At 36.4% G+C, this 11,556-nt stretch overlaps 1 protein-coding gene across 1 annotated transcript in view; it reads right to left on the bottom strand.

The window, feature by feature from the left end:
- Positions 1 to 8,403, bottom strand: part of LOC127410247 (centrosomal protein of 85 kDa-like) — a 95,892-nt gene extending 87,489 nt beyond the window's left edge. The window contains exon 1 of the mRNA XM_051645412.1: positions 8,360 to 8,403. Within this exon, the coding sequence (XP_051501372.1) occupies positions 8,360 to 8,375 (16 nt within the window). The 5' untranslated portion in view covers positions 8,376 to 8,403. The remainder of the gene's footprint in view (positions 1 to 8,359) is intronic.
- Positions 8,404 to 11,556: the final 3,153 nt, after the last annotated feature.

Genomic DNA, 11,556 nt, shown 5'->3' with positions numbered 1-11,556 from the left:
AAGATGACACAAAGACAAAAGCTGCTGAGTGCACCTTTAAAGTCGCCATGAAACGAAAGTTACGTCCGACTTTATTAGTGTATTGTGACGTATTTCCGAGTGAAGCGGCTTTTCGAATGAGAAAAAAAAAGAAGGGCGGGGACTTTCTTACGTTTGGACAAGGCTGGAGCCGTTGTGCAAATACAGATGAATGTGAAACATGTGAGTAGAAGCTAATTTGTCCTCATTTTGAATCACAATACACTAAGCATAAAGAATAAAGAACACTCACTCGAGCTCTATATCCAAGAACCCTCAGTCTTCAGAAAAATACAAATAAACTCCAGCGAGTTTCCTTTTGTCGAGCTTCGGCGTCAGCGTGTCTTATTTAGAAGTCATCATTCCTATGCCCTATCCGTACGAAGACAATTACTCTCAACTGTGAGAGCTTCAGAATTTTTTAAGCGATTCTTATCGTAAAATCTGTTTGGAATTGACCCTACAACATGGATAACATGGAAAGGAGCACACCTTTCGAAGTACCCTGCGAAGGCATGATCAGCGCCAGTTAGAAAACAGCCAGACACGCTAGGGGAGGGAGAGTTCTCGTTCTAGAAAGCATTTGATTGGACAAAGTTTCTCATGCCATGTGTGTCGTCATGACCGTGCCTCGGTCTGTCAAGCCGGAAGAGAGAGAGACTGCTGATTTTATATGCTTGTATCTTCTGAAAACGTTAATTTTGATTTCATGGCGACTTTAAACGTTGTAGACACGCAACGGATAAAACGTGAACGTGGTTTAATGGCAGGTTCCAAGCGGTGTGATTTAAATTTTTTGTGGTAATTAATTTTATGCCACAAATGCTCTCGATTGAGCTTAACTTGTATTGAACTCTGAATATTCCTTTAAGTAGGCCTAATATGGGCTGTTTATGTACTTTACAGTTTTTATAAAGTGCTAACTCTAAAATGATTATTTTTAAAATTAACTCATTTTCGGGGGACTGGGTAGCTCAGTGGTAAAAGACGCTGGCTACCACCCCTGGAGTTCGCTAGTTCGAATCCCAGGGCGTGCTGAGTGACTCCAGCCAGGTCTCCTAAGCAACCAAATTGGCCTGGTTGCTAGGGAGGGTAGAGTCACATGGGGTAACCTCCTCATGGTCGCTATAATGTGGTTCGTTCTCGGTGGGGCGCGTGGTGAGTTGAGCGTGGATGCCGCGGTGGGTGGCGTGAAGCCTCCACACGCGCTATGTCTCCAAATCAACACGCTCAACAAGCTACGTGATAAGATGCCATTTAAACCATTTGTTTACATCTTTTGCCAGGATTATTTTTATTTTTATTTACTTATCTATACAGGCTTCTAACACAGAATAGTGCTTTGTTACCCATGCCATACATGGATAAAATGCAATGTGCCTTTTGTTTTGTTGTTGTTGTTCAAACCAACAAATATGCTCACCCCTATTCAATTGGCACGTTCTTTCACAGGGATCCACAGTAGGACTATTTATGTTTAAGGTTGTTTGAAACTTTGTTTCCTCTCCACACCTGTTTGACAAACTTGACTGACTGTCCAAGCTGCCCAAATGGGCCTTTCCTTACATTCCTGTGTGCTCTTTATGTCTATTTAACCTGTTGCCTCCTGCATTACACTGAGATCACGATGTGTGTGAGTTTACAAGAGTCACAGGAGAACTAATTGAGAAGCTTAGCTTAGCCAGGTCTTCTAAGCATTGATCAAGTGGATTTTAAGGCTGGATTTAGGTGGCTGTGATTTTGTCTATTGCTCAACATACAAATGTACAAAATATAAGGATTGCTGCCCTGATTTTTCACAACATCCGTATTGCATTACATCCTCAATTATCTTCACAAATACAGTGAAAAACAGTTTCAGGATATGTTTACATAATTTACAATTCCTCAGTACCATATTGTGTAATTAGTATAATCAGAGAGAAAGTGAATGTTAAACAAACAAGTTTTCATCAAACCATGTCAAACTACACATTTAAATAAACTAGACTAAAAAGACAACTGACCACTGCAAGTCTTTGGCCTGTTTGGATCTAGTATCATATTTCAACAAGTTTCAAACAAGCAAGGGAAAACAAGAATGCATAATAACGGTATTATCCTGCTTAATTACCCATGATCTCACAATTAACCAAACACCTCTAATTTGTACAAGCATTCATGTGCAATTACCTTATTCTAGAAAGACTGTGAAGACCATGGGAATAGGGCTAGGGATTTGACAAACCCCTGGCCTAACACTAAACTTCACCATGTTACTTAGGCTTCACTGTTTGCACAGACAAGAATAACACCTCAAATCATGCATCTTGTTGTGTGCTATTAATCTTTAAAAGGGACAGTTCACCCAAAAATGAAAATTCTCTCATCATTTACTCACCCTAATGCCATCCCAGATGTGTATGACTTTCTTTCTTCTGCTGAACACAAACAAATATTTTTAGAACAATAATCTCAGCTCTGTAGGTCCATACAATGCAAGTGAATAGGTACCAAAATTTTGAAGCTACAAAAAGCATATAAAGGCAGCATAAAATTCATCCCTATGACTCCAGTGGTTAAATCCATGTCATCTGACGCAATATGACAGGTGTAGGTGAGAGACATACCAAGTCCATTTTACTATATAGTTCTCCTCCCTGCCCAGTAGGTGGCGATATGCATGAAGAATGTGAATCGCAAAAAAAACAAAAGAAGAAGAATGTGAAAGTGAAATATTTAAGAACTTAAATATTGATCTGTTTCTCACCCACACCTATCATACTAACACGTTTCAAGTCCAATATCCAGTTGAGATCTGCCTTTTGTCTCTTTATAAAATAGTACATAATTTGTTACACACACACACACACACACACACACACACACACACACACACACACACACACACACACACAGGTATACACATTATTAATAAAATGTATACAGTATTATTTCAGTGATTTTACTGAAAGGGATTTTTCAGCACAGAAAGGGCTGAAGTTCAGTGTTACTTTAATGCATACCTCGGGTCTAAAGTGACCCGGGAATTCATTCCACCTCCTGTACCTCATCCATTTTTTTTGGAGTTATGCACACACCTCTTTAGTATTCCTCAACCTTTCTCTTCTGAATAGTGTAACAAAACAAAAAACAAAACAAATATTGGCAAAATTACAAAAAAAAAACATTTTTTTATGCTTAATTACCAAAAGTGTTTAGGGTCATTGAAGACCCCTAGATATGTAATAGTGTTGTTGTTTTTTTGCACATCCCTAAATCATATTTTTATGATTATTTAATATCTATATATCTATATTTCTTTGTTTATTACATGACAGATGAGAACTATATTCATACAAATGACTTCTATATCATGTTGATTTTCTGTGTGACAATGGTGAGTTATCTGTATGGTGTATCCCATATGCATGTACACATATTATATATGCGATTTCCTAATCAGTGTGGCGCTGATGTGTCAGTGATTGACTTGATTCACATTTGACATAGCTGTTTGATGAAAAAGCAATGTGGAAGTAAACTATAGCTAGTGTAACACATGAACAGTATGATTTGGCTATTGTCATTTTGGTGTACTACTGAAATTATGCAAGTTGCGTGTCTATTTAGACTAAAAAAATGCTTGAGAATATGCATATGTGTAGCTTATTGTAGATAATGTGTTATGCATAGCTTAATACATGTTTGAAAGCCAGTTACCATTTAAGGGTTAAAATGTACAGTAATGTTCTTTAAAAGTGACTTTTAAGATGATTTTTTTGAAAGAAATGACATACTTCATTATTAGCGACTAGCTAAATAAAATCAGGACAAAAAGACAGTTTCGCCCCAGACTCTCACCACTGGTCGAGGGAGGCAACGTTGCTGTGTGTAGTTTACCATTTTTGTGAGAATCATCCTATGAATGGCTTACTTACAGTTGTCACTCAGGATACAAGAAATATATTTTAACAAAATTACAGACCTTTAAAGCTAAGAGTACACTTTGAAGTAAACTGTAGCTTCTACAGACTGAGTCTTGCAAATGGCCACCAATGTGTATGGAAATCGAATGAGGGGGTTGTACCAAGAAACCAAACAGACATTCCTACAGACGGTACTGAATCCTGGCATTGAATGACACTGTGGCCTGTCTCCACGACAACTGAAGCTCTAAGCAACATTTTGGCCTACTCACTCACTCCGCAGACAGAGCAGCTACACTTCATGACACAAAGAGCACTCACTCTCTACTGTGAACAGCCGTGGTCTGTTACTGGCCAAAATGAAATGCAAATACAAATCTCCTAATTATTTGTGCTTGCTAAGGCAGCAATCACTATTAATTTTTCTCATACAAGGCTTATGGATTAAAACAAACCCCTAAACCCAAGTATTAAACTTTAGTGTGTCCCGAACTGTTTCATACAGTCTACACAGTTGCGTGCGTCGCATCAAAGGCAAATTATAACTAAGAGTATTTAGCAGAGACTGGCCACTTCTATTAAAATTAATGGGAGAAATCGGAATGCCCAACAGTCAATGGATGTAGAATGGAAGTCCCGTCTTACAGGTAAAATAGCCAATCACATTTTAGATACAGACATCACCTGTCAATCAACTTGACAGCGTGTATGCGCATTAGCTATACAAGCCAGGAAAATTGTGTTTTTTAGCCTAATCTGAAGTAAAGCATAACAATTTATTATGCCAGTGTTGTCAGATTTTACTGCTGTTTTGAAATATGTTCTTTGGTCGTAATCTTGACCAACCGTTTTTGAGATTTTGGTGTTCCCCCACTCAAGAAGACAGGAGCTGCACTTTCATGACTGGAAATAGCTTCCTGAGAGCTTTCCAAAGATGGCCGCCAGTGGAACTGACTTGCTAGAAAGACTTTGATTATAATCAATGACCATTTTTACATGCACACCAATATGCTCATTACTCCCAAAAATCAGCTAATTAAAAAAATCTGACAAAGCAAGAAAACCGTTTTTATATGAGATTTGAAATAATTGCGTTAATCTCTGCTTTTGACGTCAAAACCGTGAAGAGACATGCACTCAGCACATGCTCACATTGGATAAGCTGGTGAGAACACCAGTAAATGTGCTTACATGCCACCCGAAATCGGCATAATGGGCGTAAAAAATCTACCTTGTTGACAGATTTATTCTTACGCCGTTAATGACCTTACACCGATAAAGGAACACTGTTTATTGTATTTACATGGCCATACACGTTGTCGCCGTATTAAGCATAATCGGTGTAAGAACGTGCATGCAAATGCGCTCATTGGGTCCGTTTACATGCACATCAATACGGTGATTACTCTCTAAAATCAGTTTATTTAAAAAATCTGACAAGGCAAGAAATCCGCGCTTACGTGACATTTGAAATAATCGCGTTATTCTCTACTTTTGACGTGCGCACATTGATGAGCCAGTAAGAACACCGGGTAAGGGGTTTACATGGCACGCAAAATCAGCGTAATGGGCAAAAATCTACACGTGTCGACCGGGTTATTCATAAGCCTTTTATGGCCTTTACGCCGATAAAGGATTGCTGTTTATTGCGTTTACATGACCACACGCATCGGCTTATTAAGCATAATTGGTGCGAGAACGTGCATGCAAACGCTCAATGATGACGTCTTCACTGGATGCATCCATTGCATTGTGTCGACAGTAGACGTTTGCATCATTCTGTTTCTGACACACTGCAGAGCTTCTCCAGCCACTTTCTTAAATGAAATGATTGTACTTTCCAAATTTCATATGTAAGAATTTCGTTTGCCATGAATTTTATTTGATATACATTTGGACTGTTACACCAAAGCAGTTTTTAGCAACAATAGCATTGTAATAATCAGGGTTGGGAAGGTTACTTTTAAAAAGTATTCCACTACAGATTACAGAATACATGCTGTAAAATGTAATTTGTAACATATTCCATTGCATTACTCAATGTCAGTAATGTAACTGAAATACTTAGGATTACTTCTTCAGCACTGGCAAATGTTTTCTCTTGTTTTGAATATAAACAAGTAGATAAAGTAAGAAAATAAACTTTCTCTGAAAAAAAAAAAAGCCTAAATACAGCATCTTATGCAGTTTTTCTACTCGAGTAAATTTATCTTGTTTTAAGTATTTTTAGATATTTTTACAGAAAAACAAAAACAATATTTAAATTCTCATTAAGAATAAGATTTTTGCAGTACATCTTTGCCCTAATATCAAAGGTTTTACTAGAGAAGAAAAAGTTATGTTCCAACGTAAATTTTTGGCATAGAATTCATTATAAATTATAATCAAGTCTGGTAACAGATGCAAGTAAAGGCAAGAAGTAGCATTTTAGCTTAGCATAAAGCTAAATGTTCACATGACAATTGACACAAGGTTAACTATTTTTGCTGCTCCAAACTTCAAAACCCCGTTGTGTGTACACAACGACATCCTTTTCTGATCATATGTGGATTCTGTTCATATTATTTGTAGCTTTCTATACAATGTTAAAGGCTACATTGGTTAGCATTTCTTGTAAAAAATACCCTAACCACATAAAAAACATTGCATATATGTTTTATCTGTCGGTTTCTAACTGTTTTTTGTTAAGCTGTAGAAACATTTTGTGGCTCCTCTATTAAGCTTCCAAGGGAAAGTTCCTCAATGACATCATATCCACCTTTTCACTCAAAACAGTATGAACTTGTATGAATGTTACACATCATAAGGAAGTGTTTCACTGCTGTTCAAACACTCCTTGGATCGCATCATTTATATGGATAAATGTTTTCCAACTGAATAGTCTAAATATGAAATGAAACAAATGACAATAAAATGCAAAGTAATCTCTTAGACAGGTAATTTGTGCTACGGATATGAATGATACTTCAAATTGTTGGGTAGATGTGTGCCAAGCAATCAGACTAACAATTTTGATAAAACAGGCAAAAAAATCCCATAGACTTACACTGAAGTAAGTCTAAAATAGATTAAATAGGTTAGAAACAAAACTATACCATAAACTGGCTTGGCGAATATTAAAATCAACACAACATTTCTACTATATTTTCCATAAACAACCCTTTCATTTTTTTTTTTTTAAACCAGAGATCATGTTTTTGCAGAAAGCTTTTTGCCCCACTTGGTGATTAATGAATGCTCTTGCTACTCAGCGCAAACAAATTTTCTCTCTGAGGAGCAAAAGGGAACGATACACAACGCCGCCACGACAATGTTGGTGCATTCACTCTTTGACCATATTTTGCCATCAGTTTGTGGGATGGTTTGGGAGACCCACATGGATAATTCCCTGAGGTTCGAAGTGAGTGGAATGTAGAAACAGGGCATCAAGAATCAGTGTTTTTGCGCATGTTATCAGGCTAGTGCAGACTGCACCCAGCCCCCACTTCCTGTCTGACTGCCAGGAAACCATTGCTTGTACTTAAGCACAGTGGACCTGCTCACAGCACATGCTATCCATGGTAACAATACCAGCTTGCAGTCAAGTACAGCCAAAGTACAAATGGCATTACTTTAAACTGATATATATATCCTACTTGCAATACTTGGATGCTAATAAGAAAAAGTATTTATTTAACAGTACTTCTCAACTTGTGGGTCACAGGTCTTTCCAGTAGGTTTGTGGACAGCAGGAGAAACAAAGATAAATACAAATAATAAAATGCAGCTAACCATATAATCTTGTATAGTTAGGATAGCAAAATAAATAGGGTTGACAACTTTCAAAAGGGAGGAGAAATATTTCCATCTCTTTTGTTTAATCATGCCAAAAGCCATAAAGTTACACATCTGCTGTTTTTATACATTTATAAAACTGACAATTTCCATATTCATCCAATGACATGTTAATAATCTTGCATATTTTTTGGGGCCTATGATGCTCATTTCATGGTAGAGCATTTCAGTTTTAAATTTGGATGATTTAGAGCCATTTTCGTTTACTTTGATGCAATAATTCATTTTGATACTGAGTTGGATCACCACTTGATGTCCAATGTAAAATCTGGGTCCTGAAGCTAAAACCAGTTAACCATTACCTTAAAATACACTATTAGACCAGAATTCAGTTTAAGATAAGGAATAACTGATCACAGTCTCTCAAGTGATTCTGTATAATTGTATTCTTGCTTTTCATTCTTACATTGTCATACTGTATTTATCTTCCAACAAAAGACATGAAACATCACCTGCATTCATTAATCTGAGTTTCAAAGGCTTTTTTTATTTAATCAGTTCAATTCCCAACATGTCCCATATTACACACAATGGAAAGGAACGAAATATAAATAAGCCATTTAAAAAGAAAAATAAAGCTCTATAAATGTTAAACTTACAGTTGTTGGTCGTCATGGGAAATACACATTATGCAGAAGTAGCAGGAGGAAGTGGTGTTTGCTAAGCACACGTTAGCTTGTGGGGAGCTCTCTCAACCAATGAGAGCACATAAAACACAAAGCAGACACTTTTTAAATAGGTGTAGCAAAATGATTTGTTTTCAAGTTCCATGATCATTTCACTTCTTTTTTTTTTTTTGTTAATCCACAGACATTTTGGGATAGAGCATCACAAATGGGGACCAAAGTGAACAAATGAATTGTGGGGAGGGGTTCAAATAAAAACATTTTACTATTGGGAAGAGAGTCTGTTTGATGATGATTAGCAAATGGTTGACCCTCAAAGGTCAGGACTTTTGACTTTGTAGTTTTCCAAAGCCATTCTAGTGGCATTCTTTTTAAACATTTCACAGTAGGGAGCGTCCAGTCTCAACAGACATTATAGCTAAAGATCAATACCTGTGGAGGTCAGAGGAACGTTTATGAAGTGTTTATGGAACTAGAGCAGACTTTCATTCTCTCTGAGCAAATTTGCCTCACAAAGTACAGATGTGCATATAACATACCCCTTTTTTTCATAAGAATATAAAACCCTTGTAGAATAATAACAATAATATATGTAAGCAATATATCACATATGTGCTGTGAGCATCTGTATAAAAGCACTTAATTTTATTAAAATAATGCAGTGTTATGTTGAACATAAATTGCTCCATTTTCATTTGATTAAAGTTTTAATTAATTAATTAACACAATTTTTATGATAAAATTTAATTAAACTGTCAAATACGGAATTCAGGGATTTTTTTTCTTTTTTGAATTTGGGAAAAATTTAACAGATTTCATAAGACACCAGATCTGTAAACTTTAGGATAATTCCCATTTTGAGTTTTTTGTCTTGTTGATTATAAGTAAATATCTCTTATGTCAAATTGCTTTATAAAGACAGTACTAAATAAAACATGCATATTTGATCATTTTTATTTTTAAATGGTAAAATAAAACGTATTTGGGTATGCAAACATATGAGCACAACTGTACATTACCTTGGCTGATTTAGAAAGCCCATCAGAAACACTTTTAATTTTATACATATATTTTAAATTGAAAGCCATATACAAGAATTCACATACAAACATAACATCTCACATTAAGGCTGTTGAGACACCCAAAAGGATGAAGCAAACTTTCTCAAATGTGACTCAGTGTTTCTTGGTCAGCAATTTTCTTTTCTTTCTAGCTAACAAGCAGAAGCTGACCATGCAGGTTGTTGCCCAACTTCACACACGCATGCTTGAAAAGTAAAAAAGCATATTTATTTACACCTATCAAAATGAGAAGCAAACTACAAAGCTTACAGCATAAAATCATGGTGGTGGTGGAGGTGGCGGGTGGGTGGGGTTTGTAGCAAAAACACGCAGGTTTGACCTACATATATTACACCTCTGGATTTATGCAACCTAGCTACAGCCTTCCTGTCAGAGCAACATGTTCACTCCTGTTCATATGATCACATGCAGCTTAGTTACAAGGCCATAACACCTTGTAGCAGGTTTACTTGTACCAAATGACCAATGTTGGAGTCAGACAGCAATTCAAATCTTTACACAATTCACTCACTGATGGTCACACATTCTAGTTCTTTTATCTTTACCAAGTTAAAACTTGTTGCACAAATGCCTCAAAAATCATAATGCTACTGTTGCCATACTTACCTTAAAGGTGAGTTCCAACTCAGGACTAAAAGGAAATTCCCATGTTCTGACAAACAAGTCCAGCTCTGCTGAAAGGAAGAGAATAAGACTTTAAAAAGAAAAGTGCTCTTTCAGAAATCAGCCAACACGTCTTCTGAGGCTTTCAAAACTGTCAAAACAATCTGCTGGGAAACTGAAAGTTTCTCAGCTGGGGAGCGTTTGCATAAAACATTTGACAAAAAAAAAAAAAAAAAAAAAATCAGATTTACATCTAAAACATCTATCCATCATAAATCTTAATGTATGAAATCTTAGGCCTTTTAACCACCTAACCCCTATAAACCCTAAAAAAGGGGGTTCCAGACAAAGCTTTGACAAGCCTAACTGAAAGTTTATTTTGACATACTTTCCTTCTCTAGTTTTTTATTGCTTACAAAAAAAGATTATGAGCCAATATAGGTCTTTGAAAATATCAAACAACCACACCTACAGGGCATTGTTTTTCAAGAACAAACCAGACCTCACCAAAAAAAACTAGAGCTTACTAACAAGATTAATATTAAGAACCGGAAAAATTCCATACAAAGAACCATTAAAATGACTGAAAGTTCAAAAAACTAAATCCAATCCTCTAAAACATTGTAAGTTCTCCCAAATGAACGATGCCAGGGGAATGATGTAATGGTAAGTTTAGGGGGTAAAAGTATCCTTGGTGGCACATTCAGAGACACAAAATCAATAATGCTTCATTATTGATAAGAACTGTGATCCATCTGCAGGAAGTTCAGAATCCATTAATGTCTCATCTTACCTTCTGTCTCCCTTGACCACAGTTCTCCACTGTTCTATTCAGGCCATAATGCCTGAATACAGACCTTGACCTCTCAAACAGGTTAGACTTTACTTAGTGATTCAGCCAGTCAATGGAAATGACCTCACTACTGCTCTAATGACACAATATATGCTTTGTACAATCACATATTAACATGCATCACCAAAAACAAAATACAGTTGGAAACATGGCCTAGTGGTTAGTGCATGTTGTCATGCTCATGAAAACGGCATAGGTTAAAATATGGCTTGCAAACATTTCCCGGTCCTGTTACGCCCACCATTTTCTGTTATCTTTTGAACATCCCTATAAATAATAGAAAAAGTTCAGAAAAAAACCTATATTGTAATGTTTGTTGTTTAATGTAAAACAGATTGATAATTTAGCAATGTACTATTCTGTATCAAATAGCAATTTCACACTGATTTGTGCAGCAATTACATGTTACATTAATAAAGGCTTAAAAGATACATTTTCTTTAAACAATTCCTTTCAAAATCCTACAGAACCACAAGTGTAAACTGTAATTGAGAGCTTTCTTTGTGATTTCGATCTTGGTGCAATCGTTCTCCCATCACCTGATTCAGCATATCCTGTGCGATACTCCAGGAATTGGCACAATCCTATCATCACTTACTTCATCCCAGACATCCCAAATGGAATGCAATCAG

Source organism: Myxocyprinus asiaticus, chromosome 19, assembly GCF_019703515.2.
Source record: "Myxocyprinus asiaticus isolate MX2 ecotype Aquarium Trade chromosome 19, UBuf_Myxa_2, whole genome shotgun sequence".
NCBI lineage: Eukaryota > Metazoa > Chordata > Actinopteri > Cypriniformes > Catostomidae > Myxocyprinus > Myxocyprinus asiaticus.
This window is presented reverse-complemented; position numbering and strand designations above follow the sequence as displayed.